The sequence below is a fragment of the Poromitra crassiceps genome (genome assembly GCF_964638095.1).
Source record: "Poromitra crassiceps genome assembly, chromosome: 18".
Taxonomy (NCBI): Eukaryota; Metazoa; Chordata; class Actinopteri; order Beryciformes; family Melamphaidae; genus Poromitra; species Poromitra crassiceps.
The window spans coordinates 15521721-15545934 of NC_139636.1; the positions used below are offsets into that span (position 1 = coordinate 15521721).

Genomic DNA, 24214 nt, shown 5'->3' on the forward strand with positions numbered 1-24214 from the left:
GATTTTCTTTTTCTTCTGAGAATGCATTGAGGTGTTGACTAGACAAGTAAATAGCAAGAAATGACCAAGTTGTACACCGTGACGTCATTTGTGACGTTAGAACGACAGTTGTGACATCAGAATGCAAATCATACCATATATGGTTAAAACTACACGGCAACGCCAACGTTATATCGCGATGTTTTGACGATTTGCTAGCCCCATGCTAGCCCCCAGTCATTTACCAAAGATAATGGATTTCAAGCAAGAGGGCCCAATTTCCACTCACTTCCTGTCATTTTGACACGCGGGTTTTGCCCATGGCTTTCCACGGCCACTACGAGATTTTCGGTAAATCAATGGGGAAAGTCAACGTGATCTCAGATTATGACTGATTATTTCGCCCCCATTCGAGACAAATTTACACAGTGCAACTTCGAGAACTTTATTTTATATGTTACCAGTGGCTTTGTGGGGCTTATATTGTTCCAGCAGGGGTTGTAGTCATTTTAGTGGTCTGTACAGACCATTGGTCAGTACCACTAGGGGATGCTAAAGCGAATGGTCCGGACCAGTTGGTGTGGTCCGTCACTGTACCACGGACCCCTAAAGATGTTGTCACAGGGTCCCCATCTGATAATAAGACTTTTGCTTTTAGATGTTTTATTACAGAAAGTGTATGAAACCCATGACCAAAATAGTCATAGATTCCGTCATTACTTGTGATGACCCTCTCACTCTCCTGGCTCTGTCTGGCAGAAGCCTGTGTTTTGTAGTATTTTGTTGTTTAGTTCCTAGTTTTAGGTAATACATTGTTATAACTTTTACTTTGGTAGGCTATTAAGTAAAAGTGATAACATTAGGGAATACAAATATAGCCTTAAGTAACAATTTATTACCTAAAACTAGGGACTACACACAAACTACTACAAACCAAAAGAACAAAAATGTGCACATAATGAGGAAGATATACTGAATAGTCTGAATGCTTTAAAGCCCAAGAAGTACACCAGGTCCACTCAATCAGCCTAACGGCCCCAACCACCAGGCTCCTGCAAGACAGGGCCATGAGAGTGAGAGGGTTGTCACACTTTTAGATGTTATATTACAGAAAGTTTATGAAACCCATGACTACAATAGTCATACATACATAGTAATGTAATTGTTATTATGGAATTCTAGTGAAAATAAATGATTCCCCTCTTGCTGGGGACCCCATGGAACCCTGACAAGGACCCGTGGGGGTCCCCGGACCCCACTTTGAGAACGACTGGTATACTACATCACGAAATGTCTGGGTCAGTCCTTAGCTGGACCACCAAGTCCTAAAAAACAACCCAGTCAAACACCAAGATAAGGTAGACCAACACAATTCTCAAGGTGTGAAGATCAGAAAATAAACTCCTTCACTTCTTGGAAACAGTTTTCAGCTGAACTTACATTTCACTGAACACCACCACCATGGAAAGCCAATGAAAAGTCCTTGAATTTGATATGTGAGAGAGTGGGGGACGCTCAATGAAATGCATTTAATAAAAATAGATTAAATCATAAAAGCAAATTGTGTTTATTTTCTTTACTGTCCCAAACAGGGTCCCAAAAAGGATTCAGAAACAACTCTTACTACATAATCAGCAATTTATTGTAACCTATAACAGCAACTGCCTCGCAAGGCAAACATTTATTTTACAAAATTATCCTAGTGCTAGAACAGTAAATAATAAGACTTGAGGAGCGTTGGGAGTGCATGTTTCCAGTAGACCTTTGGGTGGATTGTAGTGCTGTAGTGTGGGAGGGAGGCGGAGGGGTCATATCTGCGAGGACTCCAGCCACAGTGTGGAGCTCTTGACTCGCGGCTGCTGGGAGTCCAGCTTCAGCAGTGCCGCCACAGCGCCCTCTATCTTCGACATCCACACTTTCTGGAAGAAAAAAAACAGCAAGGGCCATCAATATCCCCAGGTTTACCAGCAGTGTGCAACAGCTTGACTGCTTGGATACATTACTCACACAATAACCTACATTATAACATCTGTTGTTATGAGTTGACAGCAATATCACAGACTGGAGCAAAAAATTGTTATATCAGGGGGTTGGTAAGCTCAAGGTTCTGCATGCATTTCAGTAATAACATCATCCTTGTCCAGTGATTTTCACAATGTGCCCCCCTTTATAGAAAGACTAACATAATTGACCTTAGAGATGTGTGTAGGCAAAAATGAAATGGCAATTTTACTATAAACATGCAAAAGCTAACTTTGTGCTCACATACAAAAATTGTGAGGCATGAGAGTAAAGGGATTAATGGAATATATACAATTCCACCAAGTTTTATTTAGTTGTATGCACAATTTGGGAAAAATGACCACAAGACCAAGGTGGAGATTAAATCCAAGTACATTTTCATAAACCAAATCTCAGGCAGATTAACAGAGAGATTCTGTGACAGTAAGTAACTATCAGTTTCCAAAGCAAATCTAAAATATGGGTAACGTTTAGCATCTGGTGTGGATGGTATTCAGATAGGATTTGGATACATAACACACATCCATATGTCAAGTTGCACATCCCTCTGGTAGGCACATTCTTATTATGTCAACAGAATGTCAGCAGTGCTCTGCCAGCCCCTATCAGATATGGGCAACAGCTGCATGCCTTTTGAAACTTCTCGTGCAGCCAAACAATCAAACAAATTAATCGTTTACCTTGACTGACTCGGACGGAGCTTGCAGGATGAATGCTCCTATGCACTGCTGGTAGCGGTTCTGGTGCATGATGATGAACGAGTGAGGCAGCCCCGATGCTGGAAAGGAAGAATACAACATCAGTTCTTGTGAACATTACTGGATGTGAATATACAGATGTTTACAGCGTGGGGAAGAAAATCCACCATGATACTGTATATTGATTCTGTTATCTATTCTATTCACACACATAACCTATCAACTCACTGATATTTTGATTTTTAGTCCAATGATTAAAAAGCAAGTGCAACCATTATCAATCATTACATCATCTCTTTTTTATCAAGTCTTTTCAGATTTTTCTCCCATTTTAAGTACAATTGGGGATTGTACGATTCCCCCTGATGTCCCTGTCGTGGCTTCACTCCCTCTGCCGATCTGGGGAGAGTTGTAGACTAGCACATGCCTCCTCTGATACATGTGCATTCACCAGACGCTTCTTTTCAGCTGACAGAGAGGAAGTTCACCAGCAGGATGTAGCGTGTGGGAGGATCACGCTATTCCCCTCAGTTCCCCTCCTCCCTGAACAGGGGCCCCGACCGACCAGAGGAGGCACTAGTGCAGCGACCAGGACACATACCCTTAATCCAGCTCCCCACCCGCAATTGTGCCTTTATGGACGCCTGGCCAAGCTGGAGGTAACACAGGGGCTTGAATAGAAAATGCCTGAGTGCTTGAACCCCAGTGGTCCTAACGAGAAACTATAACATCGTAACAAAGCCCAAAATACTACTAATATTACTTGTGGCATTGAGCTGGTCGATGTTCTTGAGCTGTAGTCGGTCCAGAGACACAGGCTGGTCCAGAACCGTGAAGGTGCAGCCTTCCTTCAGCAGCTGGTCTAGCTCCAGGCTCTGCGGTGGCCTCAGAGGATTCTGTTCTGGACCATTGGCCCGCTACCGGAGACAGGAGGTGAACAAGTTATAAATGCTTGTCTCTGACATCACAGGAGACAACATCACCATCTGTATTGATCATATGCTGCATTCATTTATGGCCGGAGGTGGCAAGTGGCAAACCTCCGGCCATATTACACAGGTCATCTCCGACCTATGTGTGTTCGAGCTTCAAGGCTTCAAGTCGCAAAACCATGGATGCTACTAGCTGTTAGCTGTGTAAGCTAACAGCTAATAACAACCTTAATGTTTAGTTGTGTATGGTTTAACCAACTACTGTATTGGTATACCGATTGGTCTGAAAGCTTACTATTGTTGAAAAGGAAAGTATTAAATATGTGTTTCAAATTCTAAGAATTTTGGGTGGCCATGTTGAAATTACATCAAATGACGCACTAGGAGCAACTAGGGGTTGAGAAATCATACCCGATTTTGCGTTAACGTGGAGTTTTATTTGAGTTTTCCTAGTAGCAAGTGGCAATTTGCAACCTCCCGAGTTATAAACGAACACAGCAATAGTCCTTCAGCTCAAGGCTCAGACTTGGATAAGAGTGACATACCTTTTTGTTTCTCTTTATCTTTGTGATCAGGAGGAATTCGTCAAACAGGAACAGACACACATCAATCAGCTTCGCGTTTTCTGGTAATGAATAAAAACGCAGGTGTTAGAGGGCGCTCAAATCGAAGGTCCTGTTGCCAACGACATACCATTTTGTGGTTATATTTTACTATAATATAAAATATGAGTTCACTGGCACGAACCTGTGAGTACCAGCTTCCCCTCATGCAGGAGACTTCTATGAGAGATGAGATTCTCCAGAGTGATGGCCTTCAAGAGATGTTTCAAACTCTGTCAGTGAAAGGCAAAAGGAACGAGTCAATTCGAGTTAAGAAAAACAACAACAAAAAAAACGCCATTTGATACATGTAAACTGATCTGGAACAATCTTAGCCTCTTATGGTAACCTAACAGAGCAGATTACGGTACACATTGCATTGAAACCTCTTAAGGCCTTGAAATAGCTCACTTTCTTTTCTTTTCATGAAGGCTGTCATATCTGATTTCCCATCCAGATAATTGATTGTATCATCTTATCTGCATGCAAGGGTGTCATATGATGATGAGTTTGTGCAAATCTGTAAATGTATACTTTGCTCTGTATACAACAGCAACAATCACTCTCCTTCACGCACATTATACTGTACACAAACGCACGTACGCACCTCAGGGACGAAGGCGCGCTTGTCTCTCTCCCATACAGGCAGCCACAGCAGGGCGTCTCGCAGCTGTTTCACCTTCTGGTAATTATCCAGCCATTTGACCTTTCCCTCTAAATCACCTGGACACAGAGAGGAGAGGTGACTGTCACAGGGAATCACTTGAATCAAAGGCCACAAAAAACAGTCCAAAAACAACCACTGATTGACACTATCTCAGTGTGTTTTTCTGTATAGTGATGCTTGTCTGGTAAATAATAAATAGGACACTATCTCGGTGTGTTTTTCTGTATAGTGATGCTTGTCTGTCTGGTAAATAATAAATATGACACTATCTCAGTGTGTTTTTCTGTATATTGATGCTTGTCTGGTAAATAATAAATAGGACACTATTTCAGTGTGTTTTTCTGTATAGTGATGCTTGTCTGGTAAATAATAATAGGACACTATCTCAGTGTGTTTTACTGTATAGTGATGCTTGTCTGTCTGGTAAATAATAAATAGGACACTATCTCAGTGTGTTTTTCTGTATAGTGATGCTTGTCTGTCTGGTAAATAATAAATAGGACACTATTTCAGTGTGTTTTTCTGTATAGTGATGCTTGTCTGTCTGGTAAATAATAAATAGGACACTATTTCGGTGTGTTTTTCTGTATATTGATGCTTGTCTGGTAAATAATAAATAGGACACTATTTCGGTGTGTTTTACTGTATAGTGATGCTTGTCTGGTAAATAATAAATAGGACACTATCTCAGTGTGTTTTTCTGTATAGTGATGCTTGTCTGTCTGGTAAATAATAAATAGGACACTATTTCAGTGTGTTTTACTGTATAGTGATGCTTGTCTGTCTGGTAAATAATAAATATGACACTATTTCAGTGTGTTTTACTGTATAGTGATGCTTGTCTGGTAAATAATAAATAGGACACTATTTCGGTGTGTTTTTCTGTATAGTGATGCTTGTCTGTCTGGTAAATAATAAATAGGACACTATTTCAGTGTGTTTTACTGTATAGTGATGCTTGTCTGTCTGGTAAATAATAAATATGACACTATTTCAGTGTGTTTTACTGTATAGTGATGCTTGTCTGGTAAATAATAAATAGGACACTATTTCGGTGTGTTTTACTGTATAGTGATGCTTGTCTGGTAAATAATAAATAGGACACTATTTCGGTGTGTTTTTCTGTATATTGATGCTTGTCTGGTAAATAATAAATAGGACACTATTTCGGTGTGTTTTACTGTATAGTGATGCTTGTCTGGTAAATAATAAATAGGACACTATTTCGGTGTGTTTTACTGTATAGTGATGCTTGTCTGGTAAATAATAAATAGGACACTATTTCAGTGTGTTTTACTGTATAGTGATGCTTGTCTGTCTGGTAAATAATAAATAGGACACTATTTCAGTGTGTTTTACTGTATAGTGATGCTTGTCTGTCTGGTAAATAATAAATATGACACTATTTCAGTGTGTTTTACTGTATAGTGATGCTTGTCTGGTAAATAATAAATGACACTATCTCAGTGTGTTTTTCTGTATATTGATGCTTGTCTCTCTGGTAAATAATAAATATGACACTATCTCGGTGTGTTTTACTGTATAGTGATGCTTGTCTGTCTGGTAAACATGGGTGTGACGATATGAGAGATTAGACTGCACTTACAGTAGATTTTGCAATAAATATCCCCCACGCCCAGAGGACATTGGCCTGTTGGGCTCTGCCATAGCTACAATATTCCCTTGTTGTCACTCCACCTCCATCTGATTCATTGTCTGTCACACCCTTTTAATTGTTTCTGCTTTTGTAAAGTCATTTGTTTAATTTAAGAAAAATGACATTGAGGTTGCTGTTGCATATTTCCCACAGTCTATCCATCTAGTTACAGAGTAAACCGCCACAACAGGTCTGCAGGCACAGGCATGCTGTGAAGAATAAACGGTCAGGAGTCCTGGCTGCCGGCCAAGGTTCACTGTCTGTTTGCACTAGACCACATGAATGCTGTCCCCTTGCTCGTGTTGACAGAGATAACCTTGCTTATATTTGCTTAAAAATCCCAATTTCAAAGGCATAAGACTGCACGATAAGCCTATAAAGCAGCTGCTGACAAAGAAAACCCTCGGATCGTGACCACCTGATGACATTGCGGGGACTTCTGTCACTTGACACAAAGAGCAGGGTTACGCTCGTCATCGGCAGCTGACTGGATCTGTTTGCGTGGAAAGTCATAGAACTAGCTGAGCTAAAAACATGCTTATTTGTGCATTGATCAGTGAGCATATAGAGTTGATACGGCAGTAATGAAATCTTCAGCACACACATCAATCATTTGATGCCAGTGATTTACAGTAACACAGGAAATGGGAGTGACACGTTGAAAGATATATGGAGTGTAATTGTCAGTGCCAAGTACTAAGTATTCCCTCAAGAACTTCTACTGGGTTGTATGTATAAATATACATGTGGCTCATGTGCACTTTTTGTAAATGATATTAATGCCTGAACCAGGTTAGAGGAAAAAGCATCTGCTGTGGAACACTTAGCATTATGATCCTGGTTATACTTACAACTTACAAGTGAATCAGCTGATCCCCCTGGGACCTTTCAGAATACTCCTCGAAGACACTTTGCATAAAGAATGCTCTTGTTTTATCTGACTTGTTTTTTACCTCCTTGTTTTATTATTTAGTCTATTTTCATCTGTCTGTTACCTGCAACTGCTGTAAATGTCTTCATTGTAACAGGGCTCCCTTGAAAATGAGAGCTTGCTCTCAAGGGCTTTCCCCTGTATAAATAAAGGTTAAATAAAAAATAAAGAAATTAAAATACTGTATTACCACAGATATGATTGTACTCGGAAGACTATAGTGAATACAATTGTATAAAGAAGAGTTGTGTTTGTGTGTGTGTGTTCCCTCTCTCCAGCTAATAGCGTTTACCCCTGGTTTCGAGCCCCTTCACAGGTATTTGTGTGTGTGTGTGTGTGTGTGTGTGTGTGTGTGTGTGTGTGTGTGTGTGTGCATACTCTGTTCTGTAGTATTTCTTATTTTTGCTGCTTGTTGTTAGTGGGTGGGTATATATTTATAAGTGTATGGTATGTCTCTGTGTAGTGATGTATATAGAGTGGTTGTTGTTGCTGTGCTGTCTTTTTTCCTGTATGTTATTGAAAAATAAAATGATTGAAAGAAACTAAGTATTCCCTCCATGATAACAGGCTAAATCGGTGCACGCTGCTCACATATGGAAGTGTCAACTTGCTCCGCTATCACTTGCAGGCTTCTGGCCTCTTCCTCCGACTGGCATCTCTTGGCAATGTTCCTCAACAGGAGCGGGTACCGCGTCAACCTCTGCAGCGGCGCCACCAGCAGGTCACGCAGCTGCAGCCTCCGACACTGCTCATTCCTTTCACACCACTGGGAACAAGGAGGGGGGAGCGGGGGGGAGAACGCGTGAGAGAAGCAATGAGAGAGAGAGAGAGAGAGAGAGAGCTAGGTTAAAGGATAAGAAGGTCAGGGCGAGAGACAGGGTGAGAGAAGACTTGTCAGAAGGAAAAAGAGCGAGGTCAGAGGGGAGGGGATGAAAGAGCTTGTTAGAACAGAGAGAAAGGGGGGAGGGGGAGGGGGGATTACATGAAGAGAAATCCAAGACCAACCCCTCCGCCCCCCCCCCCCCCCCTGTTAAAACAATAGAATCAAGAATGTGGATGACAGAGAAAGTTACACAAGAGAGAAACTGTCACATTCCAATCCTTGGCAATCCGCGGTGACAGTGAACAGGTCATGGCTGTTTAGGCAGCAATGTCACTATGTGTTCACTGTCATACTTGGCCCCGCGCTGCCGACCGCATTGTCAAGGTACACGCCGTCCTCGACGCCACTCACGCACGCACGCGCACACGCACGCACACACACACACACACACACACACACACACACACACACACACACACGCTTCTCAGTGAGTCCCTCTTGTACCTTGGCATAGGATCCAAAGTCCTCTCTGGCTTTCAGGCTGTCCAGATAAAGCAGAGCCGTGGAGTAGTTGAGGCAGTATTTCTGCAGGCAGTGGCATATGCTCTCACGGAAAGCCTGTCGACAGATAGGAGGGGTTTTACAAACACGGGGATACAGACTGACTTCTGCGTCACATCGGCTGCCCCGCTGCAGATAAACCCATCGTAAAAGGCCAGCAGAGGACACCTTACGTCATGCTGAGTACACAGTAAAAATTGTGAAGGAAAGTGGGAAACGTAACCTGTGTGTGTAAAGACTTATCCTGCATTTAGAATTATGATAAGACACCTGTGAGCTGCTGAAATGGTTCATTTTATTTTGTGAGGAGATTTAGCCTGGGAAATCCACATCGTTTGAAATGAAAGAACAAAGCACCTCATGGGATTGTTGTTCATCACAAGACCAACATAAAGAAATGTGCCATCAATTTATGTGAGATGATGATAAGCCTAAGTGAGGCCTTGTAACATGAGAGGAGGCTCAATCTCTTGCCACCTCAGCCAGTCAAGGCCAAAGATCATGTCTTTTTCTCATCATGACTCATATCTGGACAAACCTGGACAGGCTCCTGTAGTCTGAGATGGGAAAAGACATAAACCTGACCACAAAGACTAGCAACGTATTCTCATGGAACGTTTCTATATCTTATGAAAACGGTTTTCCTTCAGTTTTGTGCATAATCCTACGAATGTCCAGCGCATTCAGCGGGGAGGAGCGGGGAGGTCAGCCCGGTGGTGACCGCAGGGGAAGCTCGGTACCCAGGCGAGGTGAGGCGTGGCGAGGCAAGACGAGGCAAGACTGCAGGGCAAAACCGTTTAGGCAAGTAAAACAAGTTGGTTGGGTTTAGGCAAGTAAAACAATTTGGGTAAGGTTATGGTTATGGTTTTGATTAGATAACAAAAAGGTTCAATGGGATCTATGGTTGAAATGTAGACTTTGCACACGCTGGGTTCAAACATGGATCCACGGCGTGAAAGGCGAGTGTTTTACACATCATTGCACCCTAAGCGGCGCTCCGGCGTATTTGAATGTTGCACTCGCTCGGCGTCAATTTCAGACGTTGAGAACGGGTTGACATTACGTGGGTTATATACGTATTACAGTGCATTACCTTTCGTAGGTTTTAGTACAAACGTTTCATGAGAACAGCCTAGTTCTATTTGCTACTTTGTTGTTGATGATTGGTAGATTCCTTTCTCAGCAAAATCCCTGCTGTTCCTCATACTAGTTCCAGATAATTGGTCACAAACCAATACAAGGTCAATGGGGTCACGCTCCTGTCTTTGCACGCTGACTGAGGCTCACTGAAATGTACTTTGTGTGACTGTGGAGGAAATGTCAATGAGCCTCAGTCTGCTTGCACAGACATTGACCTTGTATTGGTTTGTGGCTAACTATCTGACTGGAGCTAGTATAAGGAACAGCATGGACTGTGTTAAGGAAGCTTCCTCTGGTCCCTTGGGGCGCCTGGTCGGAGTGGAAGGGAACTGGTGGGAATAGCGTGATCCTCCCACATGCTACGTCCTACCGGTGACGCTCCCCTTGTCAGTTGAAAAGAAGCGGCTGGCTACTGCACACGTGTCGGAGGAAGCATGGTGCTAGTCTCGGCTCTCCCCAGATCGAGGTTGGAGCAGCGACAGGGGCAATAGGGGAGCATGGGGATAAATTGGCCAAGTATAATGGGGATAAAATGGGGGGGGGGGGGGGGAATATAATAATTAAAAAAAATTAAGCTACCAATCAACATCATCATTTGTAATTAGCAAATAGTGCTGGGGTTCCAAAAATCTGAACTATCCCTTTAAGTGTGCAGCAAAAATGCAGACAAAAATCCCAAAACGCACAATCGAATTACATTTCATGTACAAATTCATGGATGGGACTGTAGCATTCCACTAATATCCACTCTAGCTTACAGTACATCATGCAGCCTGCTTCACCATTAAGGATGCTCACATAGTGTGAACAAAACTGTGTCATAAGATTTGGATTCTATGATCATCATCATAATACAACCTCTGATTATGTTAAGAGGCTACATAACTGTGCCCGGTGCCCACATTTATTTTCTTTCACATTTTCAGCCTATAGATTTATCATCCCCCCACTGTACTTGGCTAATTCCCCCTGCTGTCCTGGTCATTGCTCCACCCCCTCTGCTGACCTGGGGAGAGTTATAGACTAGCACATGCTTCCTCCGATGCATGTGCAGTCGCCAGCCACTTCTTTTTACCTGACAGCAACAACTTCTTTTCTTCAATGCAATCCCACACACAGCGCACGTGTAGAGCGGAGGCAGAGTCACAGTGCGTTTGTGTGTCATGTGTCCGTGTGTGAGTCAGACTTGCCTTGCTCAGCAGCTCCAGCAGGGTGGGCCCGCCACCCTCCACAGGAATCTCCAAACTGTCCTTGATGACACGTAGGAGATTGGTCAGGAAGCCAAAGCTCACCTGCAGTAAAACACACAGTGTCAAGTGACACCAGCAACTCTGCCACACTCACATTCCTCAGCCATGTCCAGAAAAGACAGGTGTACCGTTTCACCTCAAGTCAAGCTATAGTTGCTGCATAGTGACGGACAAGACATTTGTTATTGTATTAGACTAAACTAATATTAATAAAATAGACTAACTAAAGTCAAAATAGTTGTTTTCTTCTTGTTCCTTCAGTTGGCTGTTTGAGCTTTACTGTGCAGAATGATGTCTGTGCAGAGTTTGACACAAGAAGGCTGTATCCACAATAGTCTGCTAAAGTTTCCCTGTGTGCACTGAAAAGGCGATTTCTTACTAGCATCATTTGTGACATCACAAATAGTTGGAGCCAATGCCGGTCCAGTATTCAGCAGTTAAACTTTAAAAATCAGCAATATTTTCATATTTACAGATTCTGGAATTTTAATGAGGGAGAAGGAGGGGAAGTCATTTAAGGATTTTAACAAGATAATTTAACTGTGTGTGTGTGTGTGTGTGTGTGTGTGTGTGTGTGTGTGTGTGTGTGTGTGTGTGTGTGTGTGTGTGTGTGTGTGAAAAAAACACGACCTTAGGGGGGCTTTAAGATAATATTACCACTACAAAGTAAAGTGTGTCATTTCTACTCTGCTGAGTGACCTTTCCAGCAATGCAAATCTTCCATATACGATTGATTTGTTCCTTCCATATTTTACAGCAGCAGCAGCAGCAACGACAATACTACGACTAGTGCTGATAATAATACAAAAGTAAACATCTCATCCCCCACAAACGATGCAGAAATATGTTCCCTTGTTTTCCCTTATGAAGTAATTGTATTGCAGTGGTATTTTGAAAATACAGTGGCGAGATGCACCATCTCCCAAAGTTGAATCAGAATTTGACCAGCGGTGTCTGAGATGTGATGGACAAATGAAGAAACAAGCCGGAGACTAAAATCATATGCATATAGTGCATGCAGGATGAGTCATGGTACTTATCAGATAAGAAAGAGTTTTGCATTGGGGGTTCATATGGGTCTGTTTTGCATCAGTTCTCACCAGGCAAAGCTCATTGAGGTTAGCAAACAGCCTCCAGGAGTCCACATCAGTCAGGCAGTTCCTCATCTGCAGATTAGTGAGTGTGGCCAAAAACACCTGAATGCCACAAAGAAGTCAGTCACACAGAGAAAAGAGGTATCTGGGGTGCGAGCATTAAATTTCTAATCCACGGCTGTTCAGAATGGAACGCCAAGAGACTTTTAGAGGTGCCTTTATCCTACAATTCAATGACGGGATGAACAGCACAAAGCCGCAGGTGTTGGGTTGCATTTGGGCTGGTCTAGCTATGTGTGGTCCTGTCTGTGTGTGTGTGTGTGTGTGTGTGTGTGTGTGTGTGTGTGTGTGTGTGTGTGTGTGTGTGTGTGTGTGTGTGTGTGTGTGTGTGTGTGTGTGTGTGTGCATGTGCGTGTGTGTGCCTGTGCGTGCGTGAGTATCTGTGTGCATTAGGAGGCTTTAATGAGTTAGTCACCTCTTTGAGAACCATGAGTTGATCCAGGAAGTAAACACACTCGCTGGTGAAGAGTTCCCAGATGGTCTCTTGTGTCTTGAAGCCCTGGGGGTCGGAGTCGGCCCTCAGCTGGGAGGACTGGTCTCGCAGGAACTCTGCGAGAGAGCGGCCCTGGGTGGGGACAGACGCAAACATGAGTGGAGTGGCAAGATGGCAAACAATTGAGAAAGGCACAAAAAGCACATCCTCTTTATATTTTGTGTTTGCTGGACGGAGATGATCGTATATAAATATAAAGCTCCTACCACCGTCCTGATGCGCCTATATGGTCCTTTAAGTGTGTGTTTATGGTTGGCCTCAGTTGTTACTGCCTAGAAAGTCTTGTTCTTGCACAACTGACGGCATTTAAATGTACTAGCAGCTTTCCTGTTCCTCTCGTTTTGTAATTCCTGAGTCATTTGCTAGTTATGTTTGGATTGGAAATCAGATGATTTTCTTCTCCATACTTTGGTTATGTTTGGATTAGAAGTTGTGGTGCAATCCAAATAGTACAACCATAATCATTTACATAACAAACAGCATGGGCCTTTTCAGTCATCACTGTTCATCATTTCCCACCTTGTGCTTCTGGAAGTCTGTGTTTCTCCAGTCTTGAATCTGTGCTGTGGAGAGATATTTCTCAATATCTGACGCTGTGCATGTTGGCATCTTCCCTTTCGTCTGAGCAGGGGGGAGAAGACACATTTTAGACAGGTATTGGAAAAAACCCTTCCGGGTATGGCCGTGTGTTGATCTAGGGCAGGCCTAGGGAGAGTGAATCCATGTGTGAGTCATGGAGTCCAAATATTGATGTTCAAATATTTGTCCATCTACCAGTCTCGCACGTTCCAAAACGAAAACTAATTTGGCTAAAGTTTTGCATTTTGATTAATTACAAAATCTGAAAGGGCCGACAGGGTTAATCTGCTTTGAGAAGTGGGTCAGAGAACAATGTCCAAACCAACTGGCCTGCCCACTGCTAGGACAAAGTATTCCAAAAACAAACCTCTGACACGCAGCCCAAACCACACAACAGTTACAAACAAGCAAAATAACACACCTACCGTACTACGTCTCAGAAAAGGCCACTTTGACTTCTTAGTATCTGTTCAAATGATAAGAACATTATCATTATCATTATTATTATTATAACATTATCAGCAGCGGCAAATGTGGGAATGTCTACTGTGAAACAGATGGGATTAGAAACAAACAAAACTGTGTTGGGGTAAAAAAAAACTGGAATCTGGCAACTCAAGGGCAACTTATAGAAAGAGTAAGTTATTTTGTCATTTAAGCTTCTGAAAATCAGACCGGTTAAGGGTGCTTTCTCACTGGCACCCCGGTACCGGTCCCGAGCACACTTGTCCCCCAAATTGACCCCAGTTTCAGAACGTTTGATGAGTGTGAACGTTGCGTTCCGTTCCGTGTCGCGGGGGCGCAACGGGGGAACTGTGACAGGATCCACTCGAAAAGGTGGTCTGGGGAACGCTTTGGCGTGCCAGGGCACGGAACACTTGCAAGTGTGAAAGCCAACCGTTCCAAACCACATAGACAACACATGGGCGAGGATAAACTCCAGGCATAGTTGATGACGCAAGTGCACTCTGTTCCATTTCCGAGCGCGGAAGAAATGCTGTAACGTGAAAGCTGACCAGCGGGGGAGAGGGGAGGGGGCGGAGCGGAACGAAAGCAATCGTTCCCAGTGAGAAAGCACCCTAAATTACACACAAACTAACAAAAAAGGTGTGTGCTACTTTTTGAACATTGGACTGTGGAATTACATATTCTTGGCTTAGTATCAATTAAGAAATATTGGAAAGGCTCATCATTCCGGGCGTCACTGGCTAAAGACTAATTGTACATGTATGCTGCTCAATCAGTGACTCAGTTTCTAGACTGAAGATACCATGAAAATGTATCATATTAATAAGTAAGTTTTACCAGAGAAGTTGGAACCGTTCAATATGTCAGCGGCTCCATTGGACACAAACAGGTCTCCTGGTGAAACATCCAATCCAGGCAGGCTGACAACCACGGAGCTCCGCCTCCTTTCCTGAAGCCTGCGTCACAGAGGAAGAGCAGTTCAGGTGTTAACAGAGTCAGAGATGTGCACTGTAAATAATACACCGGTAGGATTCCAAAATATGACTCGAAACATCTAGTGTAAATACTTTTACGTCAAGTCAAGGAATCAAAAGAATTCCTTTTACATGGCTGAAATACCATTTGCATTGTGCAAACAATTACGATTAACAAGTGTTAAGTGTTATGTGTCTGGCTTAAGTGTGGATACATATTGATTAATGAATCACTCATGTGTGTTAGGAGGCAGGCTGTCTCTGTGTACCATGAGTTATAATCCTCAGCCTAACCTCCCTATAACCCTAAGGCCTAAACCCTCCTTTCAGTTTCCAAGGCATGGCCAGGCTTAAGACACGGCTCTGCCTGTTAGCATGGAGTAAAGCTCGAACAGCTACTGTTTTGACTTCCTGTACCTCATGTGTTGTTGTTGACAGATTACTGTTCAAAGTAATGTGCACATGGACATCTGTTGAAATTGGAGTGTTGGAGACTGAGTTGTTCCTGCTGTCCTAAAATATAATTATTTGATATCAGGACTAGGGATGTCACGAATCGATACTAGAATTTCTACTTCGATACCGATACTCAGGAACATATCGATACTCGATACCATTTTATATACCACGGGGGGTAAATGACAACACATCAAGAGGCATAAACATAAACAAAGAGAGATGGATGGACAGACGTGCACTTCTCCATAATCCAGGCCTGATAAAACTCATTAAAAACTTTGCACTTACACAGCAATTACCCCTGCTCTAGTCATCAGCCTATCAGAACACTTTTAGCTTGTTGAAGCAACAGATACTCACCAATGATAGGGAGGGAAAAACCAGTAATATGTTTGATTTTTCATTAAAAGAAAGCACTGCTGGCATCTATACTGTTGCAAATGAGTATTGTATCCGTTTCAAATTTTTTGTATTGATACTTATCGATACCATCGATGCTTGTTCCAAATGAGTATTGTATCAAGTTTAAATTTTTTAGTATTGATATGTATCGATACTTTTGACAACCCTAATCAGGACACATGGATTATGTTGATAGGGTATGCCTAAAATGGATGTTTCTTTTAAGAAGAAAAAACTTCACAACAAATCCTATTTGAATGGCCGCTGTTCGAGTTCAACAATCAGTCCAATAGTGCTAACGCTAAAGCTAATGCTAAAGCGAGTCTTAAGTATTTAGCACAACTAGTCAGCAGAAATGAGGCGAAGAGCAACCAGACTGGCTGGTTTTGCTCTCAGCACTGACACTGATCAACTACTGTTTGAGGGAAGGAGCTCAATGTGCCCCTGACTGCATAGTAACAAGTCTCTCATAGTAAGGAGTCTCTCTCACTGACTGCATAGTAACAAGTCTCTCATAGTAAGGAGTCTCTCTCACTGACTGCATAGTAACAAGTCTCTCATAGTAAGGAGTCTCTCTCACTGACTGCATAGTAACAAGTCTCTCATAGTAAGGAGTCTCTCTCACTGACTGCATAGTAACAAGTCTGTCATAGTAAGGAGTCTCTCTCACTGACTGCATAGTAACAAGTCTCTCATAGTAAGGAGTCTCTCTCACTGACTGCATAGTAACAAGTCTCTCATACTAATAATGCAGGATTCTGCAGTGATGCAAAATATGAAGAAACACCATTGTAGTGAAATGATCAAACTCAATTCACACCAATGATGCATCAGGGCAGAGCAGGGGTGGGCAACATTTTGTTCCAGAGGGCCATACTGACTTACATCAAGTAAGTGAAGGGCCACACATTAGAGATCATACCTGCCAACACTCATGATTTTCACTGGAGTCTCCCTATTTTTAACCCTCTCTCCCGCTGTGATTGGTAATTTCTTGTTAATCTCCCGATATAATAGTGATACAATTGGCTGTAGCAGATGAGATTTATTAACATAATTCTGCCTTTTATTGAGTTTTTGGGGGTTGTTTTGTTTTCCTTTGATGACGTCGGGGGCCCGATCGAGATGGTCCAGGGGCCGGGGCCGGCCCTGGGGCCGCATTTTGCCCACGTGTGGGGTAGAGAAACAAACTTCCTGTCTGTCTGGTAAAGGTTATCAGGACATGATCAGGCCATAAGGAAGCCTGGCTTAGAGAAGAGGCCTAATGTCCCCGTTTATGACAATAAAGAAAACAACGGGAGCAGAAGTACAAGCAAGGGGAAGAACGGCGGTTGATTGTGTTTCCGTAAACTCTTATGTGTAAAAACTGTGGTTTGACGGAATGAGACCACTTTCTTCCTCTCACAGCTCTACGGCAGCATAGAATGGGCTCAGCTGGATACTGGAGCGAACATCTCTAATGTTCTGCTTATGCCATCTGGTCACATTATGTAAAGCAACAGCAAATTGACTTACAAACCGCATGGCTGGAGGGCACAACGTGTACAACTGAAGGGTAGACTAGGACTGGGTATTGGCAAGTGACCTCACGATACGATACGTATCACGATACATGGGTCGCGATACGATTGTATCACGATACAATACATATTGCGATATATTACTTTACACAATTTACTCGAAATAAAAAATATATCGCTAAAAATACAACTCGCTGTGTACCACCCAGGTAGTGTAATAATATGTACATCACTTTATATTGATAACTTAGTCAAAACTACTCAGTGTTGAGTGTGTTACTGAACGCACTGAAATTAAAAAATATTCTTATTGTGTCACTGACCACACGGCTGTGCAAAGAAAATCTATATGGGGAAATATCGATACAGTATCGCAGAAAAAAGTATCGCGATTTATTGCCGTATCGATTTTATTGCACAGCCCTCGGGTAGACAAGTCTAAAAGTTGAGCAGGGGGGTAACCCAGTACCTTTTTTTTTTATCAGGAAACTTTTGTTGCACTCTGAATGCAGCGACTGTTCTTTCCTCTCACTGCCAAGGCTGTGCTCCTTCTGGTAAACTGATACAACTCTCCCACATCAATGTATAGACAGGCAGTGCTGAATCAACAGTAAAGCAGACAATAGTCAGCAGCAGCACCTGAGCACTGGGCAGGATCCGTGGCTATTCAGGGTGAACAGTAAGAAGGGCCCGAGGAGCTCCCCTAACCAGGCCATTCCCTCTCGCATCCTCACAATGACATCCTGTTGGGATGCTCTCTCCGTGCCAGGCCCTCTGCCACGGAGCGCTGGTAAAAAAATGGCCGCTTTGTTCCCACACAAGAGAAATAATAGCGATGCCCAAACACAAAAACTGTCCCGACCAATGACGTGCGAGGCCTGGTCCACTGTAAGGAGCACAGTGTCCGGGTGTAATTACAGGGACAATAGCTGCCTAATTATCCAGTGAGGGGAAGAGCCCGGCAGCCCATTAAAGAGGGGTGTGTGTGTGTCAGGAGGGGAAAGCGGGCTTAATGAGTGTTTGTCTATAGCCCGTACAGAACCATGGGACTCTCATAACTCAACCCACCCAGAACAAACAGGGAGCACAATCAATGCACAATGGGGCTCCCTAAACTCGAGGTCCAATCAAGTGTCCATCAAGCACAGAGCAAGGCCCCTCTCCAGGGCTAACTGACCATGTTTCCGTTCAAACTCATTGTTTGCAATAATGAAGCAATATGACATATGTTGTGAGGCTGCAAAGCACAATGGTTCATCATCCAAATGAGAGCTGGATCAGGAGGACGAGGAGCATATTTCAGAGTGCAGTGCTGCAGTTTAGAGCTTATCGGTTACAGGTCAAATTTTACTGCACTCCTGATATGCAAAAAATGAATCATCGTCATGACATGGAGACTGAAAGCCAAGCCCTGCTATTATTGGCCATGCCAACTAGGTGGCACACAGAGAGTATGCAAAACACCCGGAGGCACACCTACCTATTATGAGACGGATCCTTCACCTGCAAAAAAGAAGAAAATGCTGCATCAGTCGCCGGGATAATGATTACACATTTCACTGCTTATCATTAACAAATAGTAGCGAACTTCTTCAACACTTCCATCCTTGGAAATGAGATAAGTTTCAGCATAAATTAAAAACAAATTGCGGGTCAGTTTATTTCCCTCACTGAAAAGGCCTCTTATAGAACGCTCTTTAATTTGAAAAGCGAAAAATTCGACTTTTTGCAGTCTTACAGTACACTCAGCACAGCAGCACTGTATGAAGGGCGCAGAGACGTCCTACTGCTACCAACACACCACTATATCACTTTCAGACATGAATCGGTGTTTTAAGTGGTCGCTCGGATTCAAAAGCCTCTGATAACTGGGGAGAAAGTCGGGACTCTATTGAGAATGTGCTGGCTTGAATACCATGAGCCCGATGAATAGATCTCCCCATTATCTTTTTCCATCGCTCACTGACCCCTCCATTATTGGGTGACTGCTGACTGCGGTGAATAGGGGCCCGAGGAGGGCACTTCCCAGGGCTCTCCAGGCTGTGGGGCTTGGTCAGAGCTGTCAGTGCATGTAACTGCTGATTCATTTGCTGTCAAAAGCTTGCATTGTGAATGCCCACCACAGGGAGGCAAGGTAGAATGAGGGAGAGAGGGAAGGAATGTGGAACTATTGACCGTTTAATATCATAAAAAAAAATCATGTCACACTACCTAGCGCACATGACAGATATCTCATGTGGTTGATGGCGGTAAGAGGCTTAGGTAGCGCGACTAGGGAATCAAGTCAAATTCTGCCCTGCTATCGCCTTCATGCTTCAAGTTATTCAGTCATGCATCAATTAAAAATAACCCTTTGAAATGCAAGTAAAAGCTTACCTCACTACCAGGAAATTCAAAATCGTTACTAACAGTGTGATGAGTGCTCCGAGATTCTTGTCCTACACAAGTGACACCGTTGTCAAAAGTCTTTGATCTATATGATCTGGTTCTCTGCCGGCCTGAGGATGAATTGGGATGCTCATCACAATAGATCTCTCCATCAGAGAGAGGGCTTGCCGCGAGTGGAGACTTGACTCTGTGTCCTGGGGACAAGGGACCGAGGGGCGAAGGTTCCTCCTGTGTGCTCTCCATCCGGACCGGGTCCCGGGAATCCGTCTGATGCGGGCGCCGGGTGCTCCTCATCCTCCTCAAGGTGGGCGACGTGGAGATGCGGCCGGGCGCCTGGCGGTCAAACTGAAACAAAGGTGGCACCAAGCTGCCCGCATCCACCAGGGATGTGTGTCTCAGCTTGGAGTGTGTCCGTGTCAGGTCTATGTGCATGATGACCGGGCTGGTGGTCTGCGTCTGCTTGTTCTCCGAGGGGCCGCAGTCCGTTTGTGTCTGTGCATTCGCCACACCTGTGGTGACGTCTTCATTTTCTAGCCATTCAATGTAACTCCAGCCCAGGTTCTGTTCAACGTCTTGCTCTTTATCCTTCAGCATCACTTGTTTCAGTGTAGACATCTTGCCCTCAAAGGCATTGTAGTGTCGCAAAGATCAGAAAACGTGCGGTCTAATGATCCGGTTTCTTTGACCCAGTTGAGTTGAGGTCAGATGATAATCCTGCTGCATTCCAACAGTTTTCCACACCATTCACCTCTCAGGTTTCTGGGAAAAAATGTAGAAGATGTATCAAGACCCACAGGCAAAAAATAAATCAGGGTGGATGCTAATCTTCTAGCTAATACACTAGCTGATAGTAAAATAACTTGTGTAGTTCAGTTTATAATATATGCGTGGGGAGGAGAGGGTGGCATAATTAATAAATTAATTAACCTAGTTAATTAATTAACTTAGTTAATTAATTAATTCGTGAATTAACTGGCACACACACCCCTCATATAAAAACAAAGTAACAATAATGCTACAGTGCACACTGCATAGCAGAGCATAGAGTATTAAAGTGCATAGTAGCAGTGTTGACTGTATGGTGTGGTGGGAAACAAAGAACCAAAAGCAGAGTACGAGAGCATGATGCACCTGCTCCTCTGTGCGTACGGCTGTTGGGCCCTGCTGTTTGTAACAATAACTTGCCATGCTATCCTGAAACGATCATGGCAGTGTAAAAAAGAAGTTAATTGTAACCCATTGTTTATGCAAAACCGCGCGCGAGCTGCTGTAACGTTATCGTTACCCCCCACACCCACGAGGTAACGCTAGAAGAAGGTGAAAGGAAAAAGCAAACCATTACATATCCTCAACTTTCCCAGCTAGCTAACTAAACTCAAGCACGGGTTTGGAAAATAGAAATCAGGTGAGTTCATTAAATGCTAGACGTTTCTGTTTACTTTGTTTACTTACTAGCACATCTTGGGTTTAGCGCCGACGACTGGTGGTGTGAGAGTCCTGTGTTGAAGGCGGAGCGGGGACAAAGCTCAACCTCCGCAGCGCAGCTAGTGTCCGACTCTAAACAACAAGAGGCTGCAACTCTGCTGGGCGTGCGAGGAGGGGACTGCCCTGAAAGGTGCGTCTGGGAACATCACTACCGCACGCCAGGTTCTCTCTCTCTCTCTCTCTCTCTCTCTCTCTCTCTCCCCCCGCACGCCAGGCTCTCTCTCTGTCTCTCTCTCTCCCTCCCTCTCGTTCTCTGTCTCTCTCTCTCTCTCTCTCTCTCTCTCTCTCCCTCTCTCCCTAGCTCTCTCCCTGTCTTTGTCTCTCTGTGTGTGTCTCTCTCTCTCTCTCTCTCTCTCTCTCTCTCTCTGTGTGTGTGTGTGTGTGTGTGTGTGTGTGTGTGTGTGTGTGTGTGTGTGTGTGTCTCTCTCTCTCTCTCTCTCTCTCTCTCTCTCTCTCTCTCTCTCTCTCTCTCTCTCTCTCTCTCTCTCTCTCTCTCTCTCTCTCTCTGAACACACAACAAAACTGCATTACCAACACAAATAGGACCTTTGTTATACTAGTAAACCTACAAGTATACTACAAGTATCAGTGAGTCAAACTATTATGCTATAAGAATAGCCGTATCCCCTATTGATTTCCATAAGAGATAAAATACAATGAAATACTGTACAATAGGGTCACTCACAACCACAAAGAGTCCATATGAATATTATTATAGGGAAATCACATGAGATAAAACACACACACACACACACACACACACACACACACACACACACACACACAAACACACACACACACACACACACACACACACACACACACACACACACACACTCACACAATGATAGCCTAACTAAACCCACTATAGTTCCTATTTTTGTTAGAGGTGCATTTGATAAAAAATGACTGTAGCCTATCATCCACATCAAAGATGTAAATATTTCGCCCCAGGCGATTCGCCTCCATGGCTTCTTAAACAAATGTGTTATAGCAAAACAAGTCAGGAGCAGGCTATGATGCAGACAGCCAAAACTATACTCACCAGTTTACCTGTAATATTTAATAAATTCCTAGATACATTTTACAGTGTTTTATATGAGGCCCCTCATATCCCCATCGTGGGATTATAGTTCCCTTATCGTTGGGTCTGGGACACTTTCCCTCAGAGGGCTGGTTATGGGAGGGAACCGTTCACTTGGCCAGTCATATGCCAGTGATGGCTTCAGTCCTCTCCAATCAGTAGCGACTTTGCGATCAGACAACACGGAAGGCGCAGCCCATTTTTCGAACCGCTCTCTCATCGGTGCTACGACCTGTCACTCATTCAATTTCAACCCGCCTTCAAAACCAGCAGTGGCTGTTAACTGGCACAGACTCACTTATGTAGCGATTCAACATAATATTTGAGTCTGGGGAGAGACTACCTTAATGTAGACTACTTGGGCTACTTAATAGTATAATATATAGGATTTTTTAATCTCCCATCGTATTACTTTAATATTCCTAGCCTAGTAGTTTATAGCCTAGTTGGTGTAACATTCCTCTATAGCAGAGGTTTTCTGGCTCGCCAAACAGTTTCAGGGGAGGCTCAGTGAATGGAAGTGAAAAAAATATTACATTAGTTTATTATTACATTAGTTATCAATAAGAGATCACATGTGTGTGTGATTTGGTTAAAGAGATCATTCAGAGATACCATAGTTTTGGGGCATTTTTCCCACTTTCCCAGAGTCAGGAACAAATAAATGCCTGCAGACAGACCTGTTTTATGTATTTGGCGTAGTCTGAAGTATGTCAAATAGCAATATCAGGCTCAATTGTGTCTGGGATCAAATTACATAATCATGATCCCATAGGCATCCAGGAATTGGAAGCAAAACTAAGCAAGTAAACTAAAGCTCCAAGCTTTGTCTGAGGGGAGGCCCACAGCCTCAGCCTTTGAAAACCATGCTCTATATAGTGTTCAATAGTTATCATATTTGCGAGAGGTTAGGCCATATAGTTAGGTGTGTCCCTGCTGTCTGCCGAATGTGTGTATGGCACATTGACTGTATAAAGAGAGGTATGGCCTACTAGAGAACCAGTCGCTGGCACCAGCAGCAGCCTGGTTGTGAATGTGAAATGACCTGGGCCAGTTGTTTATAGTCTACACACAGGCCCAGCCAGTAGGGCAGCTGAGTAACCTGTAGCTTCGCTCAGCTGAACACTAGATGGCGATAAAGCTCAGATAATGGGATTGTCTGTGCCTGCAGACTTTGAGGCTTGTCCTCTTGCCCCCCGTGGTGTCTGTTCGTGGGTATTACATTATCATGACCACCACCACCACCATCATCATCATCATCTTCCTCCTCCTCTTCATTATTATCATCTGTTTCTATTTCCTATTGAAGGTAATTCTATCCAGCTGTATCCATTGTTTTAAGTTTTCCTAATAATTAGTGGGACCAGACACACTCTAGGATGAGCTCTGTCTACATTTCACAATGCCTTATTTCAGATGCTTTCACAATGAATGTCACAGCTGTGTTCATCACCAAATCATTGCTGCCCCTGTCGTCATCATCAAACACACAAAGACACTTAGCATCTTATCTTAGACAGAAAGAAAGAAAGGAAGGACGGAAGGAAGGAAAAAAGGAAGAGCGAATGAATGGTCTGAAGTAGTGTCCTCTAGAGAGAGAGTGGCGTCAGCGGAGGACCAAAATGCGTGACTGATTATGAACTTCACTTGGAGCATTCAAAATGCTCTAAGTAAAGTTGGCACAGACAGCAGCACTTTACATTGGTCAGCAGTGAGCTTCTAAAGGCACGCGGTTGTTTCATCCACTTGTTAAAATCACAAGACCTTTGCTTCCCTCTCTTATCCAATGTGCACATAAACATTTCTGGAGCTTCTTCAGATGAAACAAGCCCCCCCCCCCACCCACACACACACAGGCACACCACCCATATCCCCCTAGTCACTAACCCTACCCACCCCTCAAATCCCAACTCAGTCTCTACCACCTTCCTATCCCTAGCTACGGC

General features: G+C 43.5%; 1 protein-coding gene across 1 annotated transcript; it reads right to left on the reverse strand.

The window, feature by feature from the left end:
* Positions 1 to 1691: 1691 nt before the first annotated feature.
* On the reverse strand, positions 1692 to 21283 carry plekhg7 (pleckstrin homology domain containing, family G (with RhoGef domain) member 7). Its single transcript, XM_083655157.1, has 17 exons — positions 21152 to 21283; positions 19688 to 20458; positions 18792 to 18814; positions 14794 to 14912; positions 13914 to 13954; positions 13429 to 13530; positions 12832 to 12981; positions 12363 to 12458; positions 11203 to 11304; positions 8816 to 8929; positions 8080 to 8254; positions 4841 to 4956; positions 4379 to 4466; positions 4177 to 4256; positions 3463 to 3616; positions 2682 to 2779; positions 1692 to 1898 (listed from the first exon to the last, which is right to left on the reverse strand). The coding sequence occupies exons 2-17, from the start codon at positions 20312 to 20314 to the stop codon at positions 1788 to 1790; spliced, it is 2196 nt and encodes a 731-aa protein (XP_083511283.1). The 5' UTR covers positions 20315 to 20458; positions 21152 to 21283; the 3' UTR covers positions 1692 to 1787.
* Positions 21284 to 24214: the final 2931 nt, after the last annotated feature.